We start from the raw sequence: 24565 nt of genomic DNA on the forward strand, positions 1-24565 counted from the left end.
CTGCAAAGACCATCTGCCCCTGATACTCTGATACTGCAAAAATACCTTTCGCTTCTGGAGATCATGTTTTCTGACATAGTTCTTATGTACAGTAGATATATGTGTATTTTTTCCCTGGAAATGTATTTCTCCAATGCAAAGTTGATAACTTGTGTAATGATATGCTAAATTGAAAGGAACATTTTAAAGGAATGTAATCTACAGTAACTGACCTATTAATTGATCAAATATATTGTGTTTTACACAACACTAATGCATAGGTGTTGGAATTGTACTTATTACATTATCAGTAGCAGTAGTAACATTAGTGGAAAAAGTAGTAGTTGTGTAATGTAACTTCAAAGATACAGACTAAATACTTAAAGTGGACCTATCATGCTATATTTGAAACATATTTTGTAGGGCCATACCTATATAAAACATGTCTGTGAAGTTTTTTTTTCAAAATACCAAACAGATCATGCATTTTAGCCATGCCTCATTTCGCTCTATTTGCTCTTTTCCAGCCCTGTTTTTGCAAGGGCTGATTCTGCTTTTGTGGCAGACTACAGCGCCACTTACAGGCCTGGCATTTGTACTACAGCGTCTCCAGCGCTTTCCAGCGGTCTCTCATTCCCCTGATAGGTGGAGAGTTGCCCATATAGGCGGAGCACCCCTTTTCTGACGTCAGAACAATTCAAATAATAATCAGCTCTGTTGCAGCCCCGTTTTTAGAGATTTGGGTATGGAGGAAAAGAGAGAGGGTTGTGTTTTCTGACACTTGGTGAGTTCCCTGACACACCGGGGACACATATTCATGTATAAAAGACGTACACAATTGCATTTTGCATGATAGGTCCCCTTATAGCCTACTGTTGTTCGCATACTTGTACTTCACTTGAGTTTAACATGTAATAATTATTTATACTGGTACACTACATTACAGAGGTATGTTTACTTTTTACTCCGCTACATTTATTAAACATTCAATTTTTTTACATATAAAAATACATGATATGCACGTTTTCAAGTTTCATTTCCTAAAATAAGTACTGTAGTGACATTTTTAAATCAGCACTTTCACTTGTAATGGAGTTTTTTTGTTGTATTTCTCCTTCAAAAGTAAAGCAACAGCCTCATTTTTCAACACTAAAGTAGTAGTATAATAAGATAACTTTGTTTTAAGCTTAATAAATTGACTTGAGAATGAAGTAGGCGTTGGCTCTGTTTTCAAGGCAACAATGCGGCCTGGTGTATGACGTTAGAACTGCTGCTGTGGGCCTGCTGATAAAACATTTTAGTTATTTCTGCAGACAAACACTGAGTGCCACCAGTCTGAGAAGTTTTTCATTCAAAAGGCTGCTCGTCCTCGGATGGGCGGCCGCGCGCAACGAGGACAGAAAACCTGCTGTGAAGAAAGAGGGAGAGCTGCATCAAGTTAAACAGACACACCCTGAGCACGACCGGAAACCACCCGGAGGACCTTCAAAATAATAATAATAATAATAATAATAATAATAATAATAATAATGAATTAGTTATGTATTGCATGTACATGGTTTTAAATGTATAACACATAATTGTCATTCCGATTTAAATCCATCTGCTAAAATTACCCCTCGCACTAACTAAAAGTGGTAGCCTATGTTATTATATGTTACACATTGAATCAGTGGACGACTTTTTTTTTTTACTATTTTATGGTGGTAATACTTTTCTTCTATGGAACTGCTTTAATTTTAAGTACAGTAGGCTATGCTACTTAATCCACATAACTACTTTACACTGCTGCTTTTCATTAATTGTGATTAGAAAGGAATCAACATTATGAAAATGGTTGTTTATAATATTTTTCAAGATTCAAGATTCAAAGGTTTTAATGTCATATGCACATAACTGTAGAAATGGCAATGGACATCATATGTCCCGATCATAGACTGTAGGTCCCGACTCCCCGTGCTCCTCCAACAATGCAACAGTAGCCTAATAAGACATAAACAATAAAAAAAATAAAAAAATGCAATTTTTTGGGGGAAATCTCTTAACATCCATTGAAGGGTGACATTAAATTAACACTACCTCACTACCATACTGTATTTAATTTACTGACACAAATATATTCTGTGCTGGGTCTTTCGTTTATTGATGAGTCTTTTATTTGTGTAGACTTTTGACTGGAAGCCATTTTGAAAACATAGCTGGCTTGACGCTGGGCTGAGAGGGGGACAGAAGCGAAGCGGAGGGGGGAGGCGGACAGAGGAGGAGGACAGGAGGAGACTGGAGGAGGGTGCTGCTAGGGGGACATTCACTCATTGTTAGCAACTCGAGGAGTGGCGGAGACCCCGTCGCTACACGTGAAATTTCGGCACAACATTCAGGTAAAGTTGCCTTTAATTTACTCACTTTAGCTAACATTTATTACCGGAGTGTTTCTCATGGACAGCCACCTCCGTCTCCGCCCGACTCGGTGCGCTGAATTATACCGGTACACGGGCTACCCCTGTTACTATCATGCAGGATAACTAACCGTCATCTTTTGTCTCCGCTGCGCCGCTTGACATTCTGTTTTATTCAACCATTTTAAAGCAGGGAGGCAGGTACAGAGGGCAGTGGCTAGGATATACAGTGATAAGCCTCTTGGTGACGTTAGTAGTAGCTAGCTACGCTCACATTTATGAGGCGCAATTCATTTATGAATTCCCTGCTTGGAGCTCTCGGAGCGCCAGTTAATATTGAAGCATAGGTACGCTAATGGGCGTACTAATATCGCGGTATTTCAAATAATTAACCTTTAAAAAAGCTGCGCTTGTTTGATATTTGTTATAATTAGACGCAGGTGTATAACATTTTTTTTGTATGTCAGTGAGTGGAAATGTATTGGGTTGTTATGGGTGTGTACTGTCATGTAAATGAATCTGTAAATGTATTTCCGCAATGGAAATGTGCTTTAATTAATGACAAACATAATACTTTTTCTGTCGTGTAGCAAAAGTAAAGTCGCTCCATCTAAATTACACTAATACCAGTAATAACAACATACCATAAATCATGATAAGTCACCTAACTAAACAACCACACAACACCTTGAAATGTTTTGAACATAGGAGTGATGTAGTGTCCTGTATGCAAATGCTTTGCTGATGTTATTAATCCCTAGCATGATATATTGCTGTTAATTAACTCTGCAAATGTTATTATCAGTCATCTACATAACCACCCACCACAGTGAAATGCAATTACCAAGTCTCTTGAAACAGCCTTTTGTGTGTTGTTCTGTTGTAGTCTTTTAAAGGTCTAATTGATAAAGCCTGTTTTTGGTTTCAAACATAATAGCTATGTTGAGTAATCTACTACTGGTGACTTGTTACCAAACATACACTTAAAATGTTGTGCTTTAATTTTTCAGATCCTACGCTGAACATCATCTCCAACTGTGCTCGTCATCTTTATTTTCCCGTCGAGGCAGGAGAGGGAGGAGTGCGAGCGGTCATTCACAGCGCGGCATCTTAAAGGACCACAGCATCTCCCAGGCTATGGAGCTCCTGTGACACACATCCCCAGGGTGATGGATGTAGCTATCTTCAGTCATGGATTACGCTGCCCGACCCAGAGGGTTTCTCTGTGAGCTGAAGAGGAGGAAGAGACTACCAGACAGTCCTCGACTCACCTTTAGCCTTGTGATTTCCCTTTCCCGGTGAATGAAACGGATGCTGACAGGGCTCAACCCTTCTTCTTAACAAGCTACTTCTGTACGGACCGGTCATGGATCTCCTGTGGGTGCTGTCGGTGTCCATGTTGACGGTGTGCGTCGCCATCCCCATGGACGCGGCGGGGGAGAGCCATAGCCAGTTCACTTGTGAGCCCATAACCCTGCGCATGTGCCAAGGGCTGCCATACAACGCCACCTACATGCCCAACATCCTGAACCATTACGACCAGCAGACTGCCGCCCTCGCCATGGAGGTACAGTACACCGCCCACATGTGGAAAATATAAAAAAGCAATGCATATTTCAAATGTGTCAACGGCTTTATTTGTCATATGCACAGTAGACACAGCGTCATTTTGGCAATGAAGATCTTGATTCTCAAGCTCCTCCAATAATGCAACATACGATATTCCTTACTTAAAAGTAAAAGACATACAATTGTGAAATAGGCAAAATTGTTAAAATATTCTTCCAGCATAAAAAAAACATGTACTAACAACAAGATATAACAACAAGTGAAATTAAATACTATGGAGTAGAATAATTACAATGTTTACCATCTAAGCACTGGTTTGTGTGTCTAAAAAATGAGATTGTGAGCGAGAACTCAGGTATTTGCTGATATTATGTGCTGACGATTAAAACTGATCATTTTATTTCCACAGAAAATAATGCATCAGTGATTTCTCTGCATTGTCAGGGATATACCTTTTTACATTTAGACCATAATAGACCCTTTAACCCGCAGCGGGACTCACTGAAACTGCAGATCTGCTACACCTATTCAGTGGGAGTGAAATATCTGGAATACATTAAACCTTTAAATGGATAGTCTGGTTGTTTTTAAATTGGGTTCCATATAGGTAATTTCCATAGTTAGTGTATAATGTACTGTGTACGGCTGTCGACGCGCCCCTAGTTTCGAGAAGAGGACATGCGTACTCTCACGGAAGCTAAACAATGTACTGCTGCGGACAGGGAGAGAAGTATCATTTATTTAAGCCATATAACAAAAGGCCAAACAAAAAAATCGACTTGTTATAAGTGAAGGAAATGAAGGAAGAAAGTAAACATCTTTGCTAGATATAGTGGCCATGGATGCACTTTTCAGCAGAGGTGATTAGCAAAAAAATTACAAAAAGCGGCACTTTTTTCCATCTTAATATTCGTATTTAAACATGTGTATTTAGGACATACATTTGTAATTTCCTGTCTCAAACTGCCTTTTGCTTGAGCCATCTAATTTTATACTTTTTTTACTTTTTTAAACGCAATGTTATATTTGAGTCATATATGATAAAAGGTAGATATTAATGAGTATTTCAGTTATTAAGGAGTTATAAACAAAAAAGCACTTTTGGCCATTTTAAGGAAAATTGTGCATTGCTTTTTGCGCTGTGGCCTTCTGCTTTGTTGTCTATTTCCTTCCACTGTCTTCCGCTGAACTTTTCTGCCTTTCTCTATTTTCATATCATTTTAAGGGATAGTTTGAAGTGGGGTTGATGATGTTCTTGTCCATAGTCCCAGTATTACATACTGTATAGTAGATGTCGGTCAGTATTCCACCAGTTTAGAGAGACAGACAGGAGTACGGGTGCGGAAGCAAAGCAGTACATAGCTTTGCATCATACAGGGCCAGAAAGGCTAAAAGATAGGCAGAGCTTAAACAAATTGGGGGAATCCAAATGAACCCTTTTAAACACCAACTCACACAATCAGACTCTCGTGCTCTGCAAGGGAAAATTACCGTTTTTGTCAACGCCGTTTGGGGCTTTAAAGAGAGCATACATAACAATTACAGTTCCCGAAAACAGACAAAGGGGTGTTCGTCGGCAAGGTTTAGCGGTAAAAAAATGTTTGATATACAATTAGTACACAAACTGATATTGATTTGTTCAGGTCGTTCTATTTTTAGGTGGTTAAAATATGTTTTGCTGCTGCCTCAGCAGTACATTGCTTAGCTTCCATGCGGTAAGCCTGCTCTGTCTCCAACCTGGAGGCAGGCCAACCGCCATTTACTGTAGTAATGCACTGACTATAAGCACCTCATATAGTGCCAACTCAAACATTGCGATTTGTCTTATTCTAAGAAGAACCCATATATATATATTTGAAATATATATATATATATATATATTTGAAATATATATATATATATATTTGAAATATATATATATATATATTTGAAGGGACAGTTTTTCACTATTTTGTGATATTCTATAGACTAAAGTGTTAATGGCTTGTAAACCTTATATTGAGCCTAACTTGTATACTTCTGATGAATGAAAATGATTTTAGTGAGGGATTTAATGAATGTATTTGAAGAAAAGCTATGGATTTGGAACAAACATAGGAACTGGCCTTAATGAAACAAGATTACATCTAAACAAAGCAATTCATAAATCCCATATTGAGAGAAGAATTTTTATATTTTTGGCCTACGTAGTACGTAGTAATAAGCTAAGCACATAACGACGTTAAAAAAATATGCGTTATCGTTAATCCCCCCCAAAAAATAAAAATAACAACACTAATGAAAATTGCATACGGCGATACCTTTAATTTATTTTAAAGTCAGTTTTCCTCCCATTTTGTTTCCGTCTCTTACATTCCTGAGTCCTTTGGCTTTCCTCTGTTGTGACTCACATTGTTGTGGATGCAGAAATTAAATGTGACACACATCCGCAGACACACAAACACACATCTTCACAGATTGAAGCCCACAGACGGCATTTCTATCCGGATGTATGTGTTGCCAGATCAGGACAGGGGTTAGTGATAGAATTAGTCTTCCTCACATGTTGATTAGTGTGTCTGCAGCACTGCCTGCCCCATAGACATCAGTAGCCTATATAGCTATCACTACAGCTAACTGTATGTGCTTAGAGTTGGTAATATCAAAGTGCTAGCCTACTTTAATGTGGCTCCTGTAGCTCCAGGCACTGTGAGTGTATTACCAAAACATTAAACAGAAATTACGTTGTAATACTTTATCTCTGGGAGCCAGGAGAACAGTGCATTATTAAACTGTCTCAAAAATGGTTTCTGGCCGCATGTTGACAGACAGGTGATTTATGAAAACATGTCAAACACATCAAAACCATTTTGCAGTAAGTTAACCCTGGAGTGAAGAAACCAAACTGTTTCATCTGAAGGATTAAAGCTCAGTTTCTCGTGTGTAGTCCTTGTTTTATCGTTTCCACCCCACAGATTATCTATAGATTTACCAGCCACAGCATCGGACTGTTGTGGCTGTGTGATCCTCTTTGAAATGACGAGTTAGACATTTACAAACAATCACGGAGCAGATGCATCACCTCGTTAACTTAATCCCATCCTCTGGTAGGCTGATCCCTCTGGAAGCTCATTCTATCTAGCAATTACTGGCCAAACCGCACCAAAACATTAGACTGGATGAAACATCTACCTCTCTGTGTGTGTTTGTGTTTCAGTCTTCCATCTATATGTATCCCTTCTTATTCATCCTCAGCATCAGGTTCCCATTGGCTCTCACTCCCTCGATCACTTTTAGCCTTTGACACCCGCCCTGCCCCGCCTGGCACTGGGATGATGTGGATGTGCACACCATCTGTGCCTCCTCCTTTACGCTGTACTCAACATAGACACTGAGTGAGGGAGATATGGAGGGCGGGTTATGTAACCTCTGAACATGCCCTGGCCCAATCACAGCGCACCACATCACATCTGTACGCGCATTAGGAAACATGCAGGCGCTCTTGACTTCCTGCTTAGGGTACTATCTTGACTTTGTCTAAATATTCACTCTCTAATCTTGTGGATTTAGTTTAGATTTTGAAGATCAATTGAAGAAACTACATTTAAGATTGTACTTTTTTTTTAGTAGAATCATTTCCTTATTGCGTAGATGTTGCTTACCCGTGTTGTTTTGAGGCCACGTTAGCTTTTTTACGCTAATCTCAGTGTGTGGGTTGCCGTGAACAGAAAGAGGCACTTCTAGTTTGGACGGTGTTCACTTTGATTGGTCATGGAGCCACAATTAAGTCTCTTTTAGCTCTCAGAAATGCTCATTGGGTTTGGAAAAGACACACGGAAACCCAATAGGTTCCAAATAACTCGCCCTAGATCCAGTTCATGGGAGAATTCAAAGCCTATAAGATGTCGAGGGCAGCCAAATGAGAATTGACAGTTGATTTGAAAGAGAATTAGGTCCTCTGAATAGCCATGATAATGATGATGAATGCCTCGCACCGTGGAGAAACTGGGAGTTGGATGAGAACCAACGCCTGCCGTTCTTGCACTTTTTGTCTAAACCCCCTGAAGTGGTGTCTGTCTGAGTTTCTTTTATCCTGTCTCGTTTTTCATGGTCTTTTCAACGTTTTTGTTCTTTTGGGAAAATGGGTGCAATTTGTCATGATATCGTTAACACTTTCTTGGTTCTTTATTTTGTTGGGTTTAGTGTGTGCAGATGTTCACTGTATTTCATTTTAGACTGGTGCTTAAAGTGGGGACATATTTGGAGTATGAGCTGTATATCACATTAGCAGATCTGGTTTACCCGGTGATAACGTTTTTTAACTTGATTTGAACAAAGACAGATTGTATGGTTAGTTTGAACTGGAAACATAACTAACAAGGTGATTCGGATAAACATGATTTTCTGTTCCCGCGTCGACGCTCGCTGCGGCAGCCATCGCTGACCGCTGAATGACCTCGCAGCTGAAGTGGGGCAGCGGCCTCGGGGCTGGGAATCGGCTAATTCTGTGCCACAATGATACTGTGCCATACTCTATACCATAAGTGGGAGCGTGGCGGATTTGACTGGCATTACAAAAAGACAAAAATAAATGTGCTAAAATCCCCTTCTTTACAGATAAATGCACACTTTAGCTACAGTAAGGCAGCGTGGCTTCATCACATTTAATCAATTAAGCTGCTATGTACCGTGCTTTGCATCCAAAGCAGATGGCATTTATTTCAGTATGAAATCAGGACGTCTCTCATTCTCTAATGGACGTAGATGATAATAAAGCTATTACGTTTGCATATGCTTTAAGGATTTTTTTGCGGGGAGAGGACATGAATGTCATGATTCTGTTATTGATTCATTATTCCGAATGCTTGTTCTTCTGAGTAAAAAGATTTGGAAAGAACTACCGTGTGGTGTTGGCGCTTGGTGTGTTGAGAGATAACCGTTTAGTGTATGAGTAATGGCTGCAAAGCACAGAATCATATACAGAAAGCATTACATACTTAATATTCTATGAATTGTCAATTCAAATGTATTGTATAGTGGAAAGTTGGCTTTGCCTTGAGCGTTATTGTACAGCTACCAGAAGACATAGTAAATGCTGAACAGTTTTCTAAGCTTTGGACCTCAGCATGCCATCACAAATATTTGGCATAAATGTATCATAATAAAATAGAGGAACAATGGCTTTTTTTCTTTTTGGAACCGTCTTTACGGTCCTGGTCCAAATAATGAGAACAGGAACTGCTTGAGTGCTTCTTTGGGGCCAGATGGGACCAGCAAAGGTCAGGGCACACTGAAGGTATTCATTCAATTAGGTTGATAAGAAGGGTTTGTTTACAGGACGCCAAAACCCAGAATGTTGTCTTAGTGGACATCCAGTGACCATTATAACAAGCCTTGTTATTTTGTCCCCAGTGCAGAAATCTGCATTAGTTATCTAACTATGTTGGCACAATTGAAGAATAATTATGGCCGCGCCTTTTCCCGGTCATCTTGATTTCAGCTTTACACAGTATTAGTCGCATTTATTGTGTGTGAATGCAGCGCGGTGACACAATGGTCTGTTTTTAATCTGCCCTGTCCCACTTGCACTCATTTCCTCCTCCTTTCAGGTCCTTAAATCAGCCCCTTGTCTCAGGTTTACAACGCATTCAGATAAACTGTGTCATGTTACAGCTGCTGTGTACAATAACCCAGATACTCCACCCATGCTGTGTGAATGGATTTGTAAAGAGGAGCTGAGATGTGTGTGTGTGTGTGTGTGTGTGTGTGTGTGAGAGAGAGAGTTTCAGTAAAAGGCCGATAAAGCGTTTTGAAGGTTCCAAGTCTGTTAAAATGTGCTGCAGTCAACTAAAAAGTACACCTTTTAACATACCCAATGTGGTAGCTAGTGAAGATGTATCCCAGCTTAGCACACACACACTCACACACTCACACACAGACACAACATGGTCTGATAAATCCTACTCAGCGTGACCCAGGCTATAAAGGAGCCTCTTGTTTTATTTAATGTCCAACACCGTGTTTATTGGCAGTGGACTGAAAGAGGAGCACTAAGAGAGAGCAAGTCGCTGGTCCACAACAACCTGTGTGTGTGTGTGTGTGTGTGTGTGTGTGTGTGTGTGTGTGTGTGTGTGTGTGTGTGTGTGTGTGTGTGTGTGTGTGTGTGTGTGTGTGTGGTGTGTGTGTGTGTGTGGTGTGTGTGTGTGTGTGTGTGTGTGTGTGTGTGTGTGTGTGTGTGTGTGTGTGTGTGTGTGTGTGTGTGTGTGTGTGTGTGTGTGTGTGTGTGTGTGTGTGTGTGTGTGTGTGTGTGTGTGTGTGTGTGTGTGTGTGTGTGTGTGTGTGTGTGTAAAAGGACGTTAACACACTGTCACAGTGCAAGGTTTTCAAACATTTCTTAGCGGTGAATGACACGGCTGACTCGGCCGACCCATCCCTCTTCTCTCCTCTCTTCCCCACTCTCTCACCCAAACCCCCCCTGCCTCCTCCTCACCCCCTTACTCTTTTGTCCTCCCCCTCCCCCTGCGCAGGGCTCACCCGTTGCCCAGGAAACAGTCCCAATTGTGCTGTTAACAAAGGCAGCAGAGGCTTTCTTGCCTCCCGGGAGGTGGTCCCCTCCGCCCCGCACCCTGACCCCCTCGAACCCTGCTCTCCTCCCTCTTCTTCCCTCCCTCCCTCCGCCCTGGTGATGCATCACTCGTCTCCATGGCGCTGAGCTTGGAAATGTGGAGAATTGGAATGGCAGCAGAGGAGAAAGGGGGGAGAGAAAGGGTCAGAAGCAGAGAGGGGGGTGAGGGGAGGAGAGGTGACCGGGAGGTATTTCTAAAAGAGAGACTCAACACAGACCAGTTGGCCTCGCTGGGCTTCTTTGTCAGCAATTCATCAGTCACTAACATCTCAGCAGCAGACCCCGAGCCTTCATTAAAAACTAATTACTTTAGCATTAGGCGATACATACGGCCACCCTCGGATGACTTCATATGAATAGGCTGTATTAATATTTAATATCTTGATCTGATTCAAAACACGCCGGGTAATCTCAGAAAACCGGCGAGGTGAAACTAAGGTCAACGCTGTTTTTCTGCGTCCTTCAAAGGCTGGGGATTAAAACTAAAATATGCAAATATATGCAAAATGAACATTAGGTAAACTCATGCATGTTAACCACATTGGACTGCATGCCAAAATAAATCTGATTTCAAATAATATCCCATGCAGTTATGAGGGTGCCTCACCTCCTCATCTGAAGCGCAAATGTGGCGCACTATTATGCGCTTATGCGGTGCAATTATTGTAAGCGCGCCACAGTTTATCCGCCGTTTAGTCCACTAGCACCCCCCCCCCCCCCCCTCGCGACACAGATTGGGGGGGGGGGGGGGTGCTAGTGGTCATTTTAAAAGTAGCTCCCAAGCTGTGTTGGGCACCCCTGCGTCAGTTTGTAAGACATTTCAGTCTTGGGTGTTACATATATTTAAGCTGTCAGTTATCAGGAAACACTTCTCATTTACCCTTAGTCACCCTCCGTATTGGCTCATTGTAACCATTTATTTTGTTAAAATATTTTGTATTCCAATACAATTTAGCCTTACCAGAGAGATGCATTTGAGAGTGGCAAATAGAGGGGCTGGATTTGAACCTCTTTGCACCGCCGTAAGAACTGATCCCCAGTACTATGCACAGTATGCAGCAGCCCACACAGCACTCATTCATATTTGAAATTGAATTTTAGAACATACAATACCTTCAATATGTTCTGTATGTATAAGTCATAATAAGTGTGTCACGTATAGCTACCCATGGATTGATGTTGACCAGAATCCACTGCTCCTCTAACTGACACATCTGACTGTGTGTGAGCTCGCTATTTCCACAGCGGCATATTATTCCACATTTTCAGAGATCAGAAATCCCCATAAGAAACTCTCATGAATACGTAATGACTAGCAGTGGGGATAGAAGCTGAAATCACATTAGCATACCACCCCTCTAGTGCTCTACGGAGCCGAGTATTACACGGCGCCATGACCAACCTCTGACCATTCACCGGACCAGCGCTCCACCAGCTGTTTCCAGTGCGGCCATTAACATCAAATCCCCATGGAGACTGTGGGGGCTCCGCAGGGCCTCGAGACACTGCTCTGTGTGGGGAAAGCTGCGCCCAGCCATATGTCCCATCAGCCACCACCAGCACCAGCAGCAGTCCGGCCCTCAGCGGCTAGCATGATGGGCTGACAGTGATAAAATGGCCGCATGGAGATTCTGAAGCGATGGAGGAGGGGTTGGACAGGGGTGGGTGATGGAGCAGTGTGAAAATAGAAAAAAAGAGAAGCATGATGAATAGGGAGAGGGATGAATATGAGCTGAGGCTGAGGTCTCCCCTAGTAGATCATCACTTCCTGTAGCCTATATATGTATTCAACCGTCTCCCATGCCATCTCTGTTTACCATGCCGTATAAAGTGTAGTACATTGTGTTCTATGGTGCATATTTGTAGGCTGCGGGAAGCAGAGTGGGAGAGTGAAGATGCAAGCTCACTTTAGCTGCATTAGATCATGTTTGAGTGGTTAACCAGCGCTGACAGGGCACTGTGGATGAAGTAATAGGAGTCACAGGACCGCACACTGGCAACAGAAAGCACAGTAGCACCATGGCAGAGCTGGGGAAACTCAGGATTATTTCTCCAGAGGCGGTCTTACATTCCTCTCTGTTTCTCTGACAACGCTGTGCCTGAAATGTAGAAATCTAAAGATATTTGAATTGCGTCTTTATAATGATTCTATCTGTAATGTTTGTGTAATGGCCGTAAATTCACAATCTCAATATCTTTTTTTCTTGATGTAGTTTGTGTTTCTGTAAATGTTCCGGTGTTTTTAGATATTTTATTATTTCACTTTAAGTGCATACTTTTATTTATAACTTAGATTATTGATGCAAAAGTGAAACACTTCGTGATTGGCAAATTGGTAGGTCAAACTTTCATACAACTGTTTCTTTGGAGACTGACATTGGTCACTTCATTATTGACTTAAGGGTTATTATGTGTATGATTTGTTTTAAAGCAATTTATCAATGAATCAATCGGTTAATACTCAAAAAATGAATCAGCAATTATTGGTTTTCTGAAATATCTCTATTATATTAAACTGAAGGTATTTGGGTTTGGGACTGTCAGTCCGACAAAACAAAACATTTCAAGATTAAATTAAAATAAAAAATACAATAATTGGATAAATAAATACAAATGATTGGAAGATTAGGAATAATGTTGGTAGAAGTCTCCTAGCCTTTGATGAGTGTGCTGCAGCACAGTGATGCTGTGCGTCTGCAGTAACATGTCAAGGTGGATCTTCTCACAGCAGAAGTGTTTATGCCTAATAGATAGCTCTGACTCGCAGCATGAATGAAAATGAAACGTGATGCCTCCATTTGTACAGAAATGACACGATTGAGCGGTTGATTGATCTCAGATATGACAGCCGACCCCGTGTAAGTCACCTAAGTTGTTCCTCTGGATTTGAAAATACATATGAATCAATAATGATTCCACGTTTGAATAGAAGTCCTTTTATTACCGTTACCATCCCATCGCTGATCCCTCACAAAGGAAGTGACTGATTACCTCAAAGCCCATATGTCTGTCTCGCGTGAAAAGTGATATGAACGAGGGGATGACAAAAGCTGCATGGATGTGGCTGCTTTGTGCTTTAACACCCATTATAACCCTTTTGACATAAAGACATCCAATGTGGGTGGCAGGCAAACAGGCTTCCAGGATCAAATATGCTGATGTGGACACATGGTGGAAACACATTAGAATATTCTGCTCACATTTCTTCAGGTAGCAAACAAGTGAGAAGATCAGCAAAAACCCTCCATCTCTGGCCCATGATGCATTGCTGCATTCTAAGCTCAAATGATGCTGTAGCCATTGTTCATTTCTAAAGCTGTGTTCTGTTTACCGTGTATTACATGTAGGATCATCGGGAATTTGATCAGTTTTGACCCAAAATCCAATTTTGAGATTTTTTGAAACGTGGTTCAGATGTGTTGAGTTTTCCTAAGCTTACATTCGAGTCAGAAGAGGATACGTACTCTAGTGATAGGTGTAAACACAGCCTTATGTGTCTTTGTATACACCCCAGCTGCTCCTTTGACTCCATCGCTAATAATAATAATCACTGCTTCAATCCGGTTTAAGATTTTCATCATCAAAAATACACAGAGAGCTCCATTGGGTTCTTCCTGTCCATATGTCCTTATCTCTGTTCAAAGAGGCCCTATTATGCTTTTGGGGTTTCCCTTTCCTGTAGTACGTTTTTTTTTTTTTTTAATGTGCGTGTCCAAAAGCTAAAATCCCCCCCGCCTGAAACACCTCCATTGGACTCCTTTGTTTACTTAGGCAACATAGTGACATCACACTGTAACACTCGCGCTTCTATTGGCTATCGCTCTAGCACATTGTATGTGATAGGCTAAGTAAAGGACATCTCTAAGCGGTTGACCAATCACAACAGAGCCGGCCAGCTAACCAATCAGAGCAGACTGTGCTCTGGTTTCAGACAGAGGGTGAAAAGAGGTGCTGCAGCACAGGCAGTGTGAGAACAATAGAGCTTTTTGAGCACTAAAGCACGGAGACGTGTCCCAGTAGAGACACTACGTACTGACAGGAACCTGAAGAGTAGCATTATATGGCTCCTTTAATGTACGCTGAACAACATGGTAGAAATAACTCGCAGTGATACTTAACATCCACCCCACTAACAAACACAGAGACAAATTGCCCCCTGCCTGTCTTCTCCTCTTCTCACCCTCTCTCCCCCCTCCCTGTCTGTCACAGACCTCTGTCTTTACATTTCGGGGGAGGAGGAGCATGTGTCTGACTAGCTTGGGTGTGGCTGCATGCCTTTCAGTAACACACAACAACACAGAGGTGTACGTCTGCGCACAGAACCATGCTCTCTCCAACACATTTATTCATATATACATGCCTACACACACACACACACACACACACACACACACACACACACACACACACACACACACACACACACACACACACACACACACACACACACACACACACACACACACACACACACTCTTCCTGAAACATTTGCATATTCACAACATGCCCCACGGATGCTTCCTGCTCTCCCAACGCCTCTTGGCTCAGTTTATGTGTGTGAGGCTATTATTGTGCTGCTGCGTGGGTGTGTTTGCATGTAAATAATATACTTCTGTTGGCTCATGTGTGTACGAGTGTTAGCGCAGTGTGTCAGTCAATCACAGCGTGGTCCTCCCTGCAACACAAAGGCCTTGTCAGCAGCAGTGTGTGTGTGTTTAAATGGTGGGGGTCGACCCGCTTGTTGAAGGTTGGAGGGAAGGAGGAGATGGAGGAAGGGGGGGGGGGACTGATATCATGGGGGGTGGAGGGGATTATTAGGAAAGAGGCCAGAGTTGTTTTGATGGACTCATCTCCAGAAAGTGTCAGAGACATGCTCCACTGATCTCTTTGTGCCTGCTTAGACCTCACTGTGAAGTTGGAGGAACTCTCTCTCTGGCTTGGTCTCATCTGGTGTGATTTATATTCACTCACATGTCCTCCCCTCTGTCTCCCCCTGCAGCCGTTCCATCCCATGGTGAACCTGCAGTGCTCTCCGGACCTCAGGATGTTCCTGTGTGCACTCTACGCCCCCGTGTGCACCGAGTACGGCCGCATGACTCTGCCTTGCCGCCGCCTCTGTCTGCAGGCCAGGAGCGACTGCTACAAGCTCATGGACATGTTCGGGGTCAGCTGGCCGCAGGAGATGGAGTGCACCAGGTGGGTACATCAGAAATAATCACTTCCCCCCGGATGTATCTCTGTCATTTAAACAGAGGAGTAATGCAGCCACCGAGCAAGATGTCATTCATTTGAACCTCAGAAATGTGGCATAGAGGAATAGCATGCTTTTAGAAAGACAACTGGCTGCTTAACAATTACATTTTTTTCAAACATCATTGCGGGCCAATGAGTTCTGCTGCCAGATCATTGATTCAGTCAAACAGGTGGTGAGACCTGAGAATACAAACAGCAAAACATCAAAAGTGATATAACTGAGCAATACAAATTGTTACAAGAATGAAAAATCATTATGACAATATACAATATCTCCACAAGGACAGATATGACAGTCGTTTTACAGTTGGAAGAATCCTTTTCACCTACTGTACTAAGGAGCCGTTATTCAGAAATAGTATACATGTTCTTAAGAAGAGCCTTATATTGTGGAGTATCTATTCTAATGCATATGCTTTATATATATATATACACACAGCATACAGTCCCTAATCCAGTGGGAATGAGGAAATGCAGTCAATCCAATTAGGAGGGAAAGGCAAATATACCCTGTTGTGTTTGAATGCCAGAGACAAGGTTAGGCTAAAAGATATGTCTTCAAAGGAAAGAGCGTGGTATAAAAAGCTTATTTGACTTTAGTAGAGCCTTGCATTAGAAGGGTGTATTTATGTTGTCTGAGTAGTACTTTCTTTATCTCTTTCCCTACTATATTCTTACTGAATACAACTTGAAGGTATTCAGCTGCTTCCTGGAGCTGGGATAATGTGATTGAGAGATACAAATAATCGAATACACACTTAAACGGATGATCTTTCCCGGAGACGTCTGAAGTCATAATGAGGCGCCTGTGCAAGTTGAACTTCTTCGTCTTTATTGAAACGCCCTGTAACCACCAGACCAATGTATTCATCAATCTTTAGAATCTTTCAAATGCTAAATGTATAATATATTGTTGGCAGTGTAATCTTCCCCCCCCCCTCTGACTCCTTCAGGTTCCCGGACTGTGACGAGTCGTACCCCCGTCCCGTGGACCTGCTGTCCAGCTCAGACTCCACCGACTCCCCCATCTCCGTCCAGAGGGACTACGGCTTCTGGTGTCCCAGAGAACTCAAAATCAACCCCGAGCTGGGCTACTCCTTCCTGGGGGTCCGAGACTGCTCCCCCCCCTGTTCCAACATGTACTTTACGCGCGAGGAGCTGGCGTTCGCCCGCTATTTCATCGGGGTGGTGTCCATCGTCTGTCTGTCCGCCACCCTCTTCACCTTCCTCACCTTCCTCATCGACGTGTCGCGCTTCCGTTACCCGGAGCGCCCCATCATCTTCTACGCGGTGTGCTACATGATGGTGTCCCTGGTGTTCTTCCTGGGCTTCCTGCTGGAGGACAACGTGTCCTGTAACGCAGCCAGTCCCGGCAGGTTCCGGGCTGCCACCGTGACCCAGGGCTCCCATAACAAGGTAAGAGCTCTCTGTGTGTTCTGATGCTGTTTCTCCACTGCCCGGTCCTTGGTACTGACCCTCCATGGTCTCTGCCCCAGGCCTGCACCCTCCTCTTCATGGTGCTGTACTTCTTCACCATGGCGGGCAGTGTGTGGTGGGTCATCCTGACCATCACCTGGTTCCTGGCTGCTGTTCCCAAGTGGGGCAGCGAGGCCATAGAGAAGAAGGCGCTCCTGTTCCACGCCTGTGCCTGGGGCATCCCGGGGGTCCTCACCGTGACGCTGCTCGCCATGAACAAGATCGAGGGGGACAGCATCAGCGGGGTCTGCTTCGTGGGGCTGTACAACCTGACGGCGCTGCGCTGGTTCCTGATCGCCCCTCTGGGACTGGATGTAGTGGTGAGGACGAGTATTACACACTAGAGATCATGCAGTGAGATCTTTTCTATTTAAATCTATTTTAGTCTGAATTATATGCAGAATACGTACTTTGTTTGGGGACAGTGGCTCCATCTTAAAATGATATCAATAAAACAAAACAAAAATAATGCATTTATTGATAATACAAAATAAACAAGTTAAAATAAGATTAAAAAAGAAAATGAAATGAAAAACAAATATCTACAGTGTACAAAGAAATGGATAAAGGCAACATGTGTAATACATGCAAAAAATACAATAACAAAATAAATACAAATATTGATATCAAAAGTTAAAGTAAAATGTGCACAGTGCTATTCATTATACTACATGTATATCACAATATATGCAGTGTTGTATTGGTATGACTAAGATATTGATTCTGAATGAATCAGCAGTACAGCACGGCTGGGTATTGGTTCCAACAAGAGGCATCATCACATCTAAAGTCCACCTGCATTTCATTCTTTGGTACCAAGATCTAGAAAAGAGTAACTGTGTTCACCAAGCGTTCTGACATGTGTTGAGACGTGTGAGTGGCACAGCACTGCAGCACCTACAACCCACACAGGGAGTTCAGCACGGTGTATCTCACTAAGTCGAACCCATCACACATTTGAAATGGTGGCGACACCACAGCTCTGTAGTGTCTAAATACAAATAAAAGAGTTATTTATAGTCTAATGGTAACAGATCAAGTCTGTACGCCATGATCTCCCTCTCAATCTGAGTGAAAGCACCCCCCCCCCCCTCTCGTTGTGGCAGGTGGGCGTGGCGCTGCTGCTGACAGGCATCGCCGCTCTGAACCGCGTGCGCATGGAGATCCCTCTGGAGAAGGAGAACCAGGAGAAGCTGGTGAAGTTCATGATCCGCATCGCCGTGTTCTCCGTGCTCTACCTGGTCCCCCTGCTGGTGGTCCTGGCCTGCTACCTGTACGAGAACAGCTACCGGAGCATCTGGGAGACCACCTGGGTCCAGGAGCAGTGTCGGGACTACCACATCCCCTGCCCCTACCAGGTGAGGACCAGAAGCTTCTCATGGAAGCCTGTGCTGCATTCCACTAATCATTCCCAATATCATTTCGTACATTATTTATAACTTTGGGCACAAAATAGATTTCACTTGCACGTCTGAAATATGTTGTGAGTTCCCTTTGTTGTAGCCTAACACTAGCTCAGCTTGTCTGCATGCACATTGATATCATCACATCACCTGTAACTATCTCTCCTCCTTGACAGAAGGAAACGTGATTTACAAGGGATGGTAGAAATGTAGAATATATGTTCAGTATCTGTATATATACAATAATAATAAATGATATTTATATAGCGCCTTTCAAGGGACCCAAGGTCGCTGTACGTGGTGGACAAACAAAGCAAACAGACAATCAAAGGGCAAACAAGACATAAAGGAAGCCGGGGGACCAAGAAAGGGCTCGGGCCCGAAGGCCAGGGTGAACAGGTGTGTTCTTAAGGATGACTTGAAGATGTCCAGGGAGGCAGCATTACGGATCTCGGCAGGAAGTGCATTCCAGAGGGTGGGGGCTGCAACACTGAACGCCCTGTCCCCAACAGTTCGGAGGCGAGAGCGGGGGATGGAGAGCAGGCCCGTGTCTGAGGACCCCAGACTCCGAGAGGGGGTGTAGGGATGGAGGAGGTCCGAGGTACTGGGGGGCGAGGGTATGGAGGAGGAGGAGTGTTTTGTAGTGAATCCGGGACTTGACCGGCAGCCAGTGGAGGTGGATGAGGGTGGGGGTGATGTGTTGCCATGGCTTGGTGCGGGGGAGAAGCCTGGCGGCAGAGTTCTGGACGTATTGGAGCCTGTCCAGGGGCTGGGAACCCCGGACAGGACTCCATTGCAGTAGTCCAGACGGGATGTGACGAAGGAGGCGTGTACGAGTGTTTCTGCCACAGAGGCAGAGAGGGAAGGCCGGAGTCTGCCAATGTTTTTGAGATGGTAGAAGACAATAACACCATATGGTGATAACGCTGCATCATCAATCTAATATGATGGAAATCGCAACATGGACTAATGCAATATTCAAGTCACAGTAAGCTCAACATTTAGTAAAGGCTAAATATTTTTATATATATGGCATTTTGTATTTTATTTTAAGTATTTGAGCATCAAGGATATCTTGGCCTAACAAAACATATTGGTTTGATATGGATCCTTTAAAACATATCACACCCTATATCTTTACAAAAATGACCAATCCCTTCATATTGCAGTATCAGTCAAAAACAAGAGGCCAACATGCAGGGTCGTGTAGGGCTGCCATTGTGCCTCCTACTCGTTACTAGAGTTATATATCCTGCTGCATTACAGCCCATAACCCAGAAGCATCCAGGTGACAGCTCCCTCAGATTGAAAGTCCTTCGGGGACCTCTGGTATCTGAAGCCCTAATGCATGTATTCATGACGCTCCGCACAGTTTGCACAGATGTTTGTACACATTAGAAGTACAACTGGGACTCCTGTAAGGAAGCAGGGAGACAGAGCAGGAGGCAACAGCTGGAGGCCGCCAGATGTGTTTGCACACAGAGACATTAGAGAGTGCGATGCTCACAGAGAGTGTGTGTCCTGCATGTAAACAGCCGACACAGAGTGCACACACACACACACACACACACACACACACACACACACACACACACACACACACACACACACACACACACACACACACACACACACACACACACACACACACTCATACAGGAGACGATACAGGGATAGGTCGTGCTGCGTGTCTTCAGCAGGGAGGCACCCCTTTGTTAATGTGACGGTTTAGCAGTTACCAAACGGCACCACAACACACATTTATATAACCATGATACACAAACGCTATGATGTTTTAAGGTATGGCGCTTGGGTACTACGATAGATATTCCAGGTGTCATTCTCAGATATCAATGTAATCTTCCAATGTAAAAATAAAGGGACATTCGGTACGTTATCTCACCTGAATGAATACCATGAGAGTAACAGTATTCGCTGATAGAGCTGCAGCTGGGGGGGGGCGGTGCTGCATTGAGTCAGATCAGTGGTGCTCTTAATCTGGCACGTAAACACTGCATTGTGTAAGAGAGCAGTGCAGTAATCCTGTGTGTGTGTGTGTGTGTGTGTGTGTGTGTGTGTGTGTGTGTTCCTGGGTCAGTGGGGTCAAGCTGCACAGCATCACAGTTACTGCAGATGTGATGCTGTCTGTTCTGTTTCCATATACCATGCCAACAGTGCGCTGCAGGGATGCCTCAAGGTGTAGAAGCCCACAAAGTTTCATCCTCAGCCCCCCCCCCTCTGTGTTCATGAAAGCACACACGCACAGAATGCCTTCACACACAGTCAATAGCGTGCATCAGAAGATAGCTGAGACTCAAAGTGCATTACTATATTTATCTGAAAAGGTTTCCCTGAGGCTGGGAGCTGCACTCTGCTGAGGCTGGACACACACACACACACACACACACACACACACACACACACACACACACACACACACACACACACACACACACACACACACACACACACACACACACACACACACACACCCTTCCGTCCCGTTGAGGCTTTATTAAAGTCCATGAGTCTGATGTCCTGAAGCAGAACACATGACCGCAGTGAGTAACGAGGACTTCCTGTAGTTTCCTATCTCTCTGTGTAATGATGAGTATATCAGTGGATCGCTGGGCCGGGCCCCGGGGCCTCCGCTCATAATGAGGCCACGATGACTACATCTGTGTGTGACTGCATTCTGTGTGTGTGTGTGTGTGTGTGTGTGTGTGTGTGTGTGTGTGTGTGTGTGTGTGTGTGTGTGTGTGTGTGTGTGTGTGTGTGTGTGTGTGTGTGTGTGTGTGTGTGTGTGGTGTGTGTGTGGTGTGTGTGTGTGTGTGTGTGTGCGTGCTGCAGGTGGAGCGCACCAGCCGCCCGGACCTCGCCCTCTTCCTCACTAAGTACGTGATGATGCTGATCGTGGGAATCCCCTCCGTGTTCTGGGTGGGCAGCAAGAAGACGTGCTTCGAGTGGGCGGGCTTCTTCCACGGCAAGAGACGCAAGGAGTACGTACTTTATACCTGACACTGAGGAGTTTCATAGAAGATGCTCAACACTAGTCACTCCTCACGTGATGTGGAAGTGTGAGCAGAATGCTAATCATTTCATCCCTTTGTAGTGATCATTAAATAAAAACAACACCGGTACATTTTAATCTCATTATTTATTCTTGCATAAAACATATTTACATATTCTTATAGAAAGAAACATACACAATCAATATGAGGACATTAAATATGATGAATGTATTGGGATCAATTGAACGGACTCCACTGATGAGCCAAGTTCTGACATTAACAGATTCAAACTTTAGCATTCATCCAAATGATGAGCCATTCAAGAAATGTTCATGTCCTCTCTTTAATATGGTGAGGCATTCCAACTGGATTATTATGGGATGCATGAGGAGCACTGCAAGGTCTCTGATGTTTGTAGTGTGTAGATGTGTGGTGAACACTGGCCCTTCTCTGCACCCCCCCTCCAATCAGAGCATTAACCCCCTCTCCCCCCGCCTGCTCCACCCACTCCTCCATCCTCTTCTACCACACCCCCCGCCTCTCTACCTTCCCCCTGTCCCTCCCCTCCCTGCTGCGCCTCTCCCTCCCTCCACTCCCCTCCTCCTCCTCTTCCTGCTCTTCCTGCTCCGCCCCCCCCTCCACCCACCGCAGCCGGATGGTGAACGACAGCCGGCAGGTGCTAAAGGAGCCCGACTTCGCCCAGCTGCTGCTCCGGGACCCCAACACCCCCATCGTCAGAAAGTCCCGGGGCACCTCCACCCAGGGGACCTCCACCCACGCCTCCTCCACCCACCTGGCCATGCTGGACGAGCCCCCCAGCGGCAGCACCAGCCGGGCCGGCTCGGTCCGCAGCACCCGCTCAAAGATGAGCAGTTACCATGGCAGCCTGCACCGCAACCGTGACGACAGGTGGGTGTAGCTCTCAGATTCTGACCCCCCCCACTCAGAGTCCACCTCCTGACGCTGTTGTTTCTGTCGCAGGTACACCGCCCCCAGCTTCCGGGCGGCAGACGAGCGCCCCCCCCTACGGCAGCATGCCCCGCCTCCACGACCCGCCGCGCCACTGCAGCACCACCCGCCTGGACAGCCTGTCCCGCCACGGCTCCACCCAGAGGCTGGAGAGCCAATCGAGGCACAGCAGCGTCAGGGACCTCACCAGCACCACCCAGGCTGTGCTCGGGGGCCCTGGCAACGGGATCCACCGAGTGCTGGAGGAGGACGGAGGGACCGCCTGAACACCACCTCGATACTTCAGAGGACTGTAGAAAAGACTCCGTTTCTAGAAAGGGAAATAATGTGAGGATCCACAGCGAGCCTCTCAGAGGGCGGGAGGGGCTGATGGAGCGCAGAGCGGAAGCTGTCACTGATGACGTCAGCTACATCCTGCCAGAGAGGGCTGAGGGTGGTGTGGGTCCACGCCTTAAAATGTCCTCTCAGCTTTACTCCACTCTCAAAAAACTGAACTTTAAACTTTGACCAGTTTACACCCCACCATGGTGCTGCTGGTGCTGATGGTGCTGCTGGTGCTGCTGGTGCCCTGTGAAACACTGGAGAACTCTGACAGATGCACTGGATGTTTTTGACTGTAACTGTTTGTATAAAGGACTAATGCCCCTTTCACACCAGCGCTTTTTCAGCTCCGGCTCGGAGTTAGAGTCTGAAAAGCGCCGGTTTTTCCTGTTCACACCGCAGCGGCGCCGGCTCTTAGCTCCGGAATCCGGTTCACTTCCAGCTCCAAAAAATTGTCGGTCTAGAGGCAAGAGCTTCGGAGCTAAGAGGTGGCGTCGCTTATGTCTCTCTTACGTCGAGGCGTGCAGGAAACTAAACCCTCCTCCCCTGAACATGGGTCGACTGTCATGCCTGCCTCCAAGCAGTAGTGCTTATAAACACACTTTATAAAGTCAGGCAACACTAACCAGGCTTCGTGTGATTCTGTTTATTTGTACCTTACTTTGACCATCCGTTCACTGTTATTGATCATTGTGGAGAGAGGCAGACGTTTTGTTTTGTATTATAGCAGCTATCGGATGGAATCAATACATGGGCTGCACACGTTGTCGTGTCCGACTATCACAAGTAGAATCATAATAAAAATACGCCGGTAAAATGTGCCTGGAGAAAACGGTTTATGCCACAATAGGATAGCAATAGCAAGTAGTCAGTTTAGCTTCGGTTGCTATGCTAACATCACCCATTTTATACCAGAGAAACTTTCATAACAGCGTTGTGATACCAAACAGCGTCAATTCAGACTGACACACATTCACTTAGGCTAAGGGGAACTGGGGATATGCATCAGCTGCTTGTGTGAGTCGGACAGTGAATACTTTAGAGCGGCCGCAGCAGTGTGAGCTAACCGGGAGCTAACGGAGGAGAATAAACTCCCGTGGAAGAGCAGCCAACACTGCAGCGGTCGGTAAATGCTGCAGAAACACATTAATAAACAATGAACCACGGCACTCTGGAGCAAAGTATAAGGTTGGAGAAGTCGTTATTCAATTTAATCTGGCTTCGTGTGATTAAAAGCAACACGATCATCGACCGGAGGCAGTTCCCTGTTGTTGTTGTTGTTGTTGTGAGCGCCGTAATGCCGTTGGGGAGCAAATCAGCGATGTAAACGATGACGTCATGACGCAGCAGCGGCAGCAGCAGCGGCAGCACCAGTCGGGTGCTGGGCGGTGTGAACAGAGCGGGAGCAGAAAAGGGAGACCGGAGCTGAACCAGAAAAGCTCTAGCTCGGAGCTCGAAAGGGAAAAGCGCTGGTGTGAAAGCCGCATGAGTGATGGACATTACACCGCCCTCTCTTTAGTTTGGGCGGAGGCAGGGTGTTTTTCATGGCTACATTTAAACACTTTGCACCCGTCACTGCGCCTG

General features: G+C 44.7%; 1 protein-coding gene across 1 annotated transcript; it reads left to right on the top strand.

The window, feature by feature from the left end:
* Nucleotides 1–2218: 2218 nt before the first annotated feature.
* Nucleotides 2219–23530, top strand: fzd3a (frizzled class receptor 3a). Its single transcript, XM_034228571.1, is given in 10 exon segments — nt 2219–2357; nt 3386–3942; nt 15548–15744; nt 16755–17217; nt 17298–17597; nt 18384–18635; nt 21531–21679; nt 22343–22600; nt 22673–22709; nt 22711–23530. Coding segments are annotated over 9 exon segments (2073 nt in total). The 5' UTR covers nt 2219–2357; nt 3386–3741; the 3' UTR covers nt 22927–23530.
* Nucleotides 23531–24565: the final 1035 nt, after the last annotated feature.

Source organism: Gymnodraco acuticeps, unplaced genomic scaffold (assembly GCF_902827175.1).
Source record: "Gymnodraco acuticeps unplaced genomic scaffold, fGymAcu1.1, whole genome shotgun sequence".
NCBI classification, from domain to species: Eukaryota; Metazoa; Chordata; class Actinopteri; order Perciformes; family Bathydraconidae; genus Gymnodraco; species Gymnodraco acuticeps.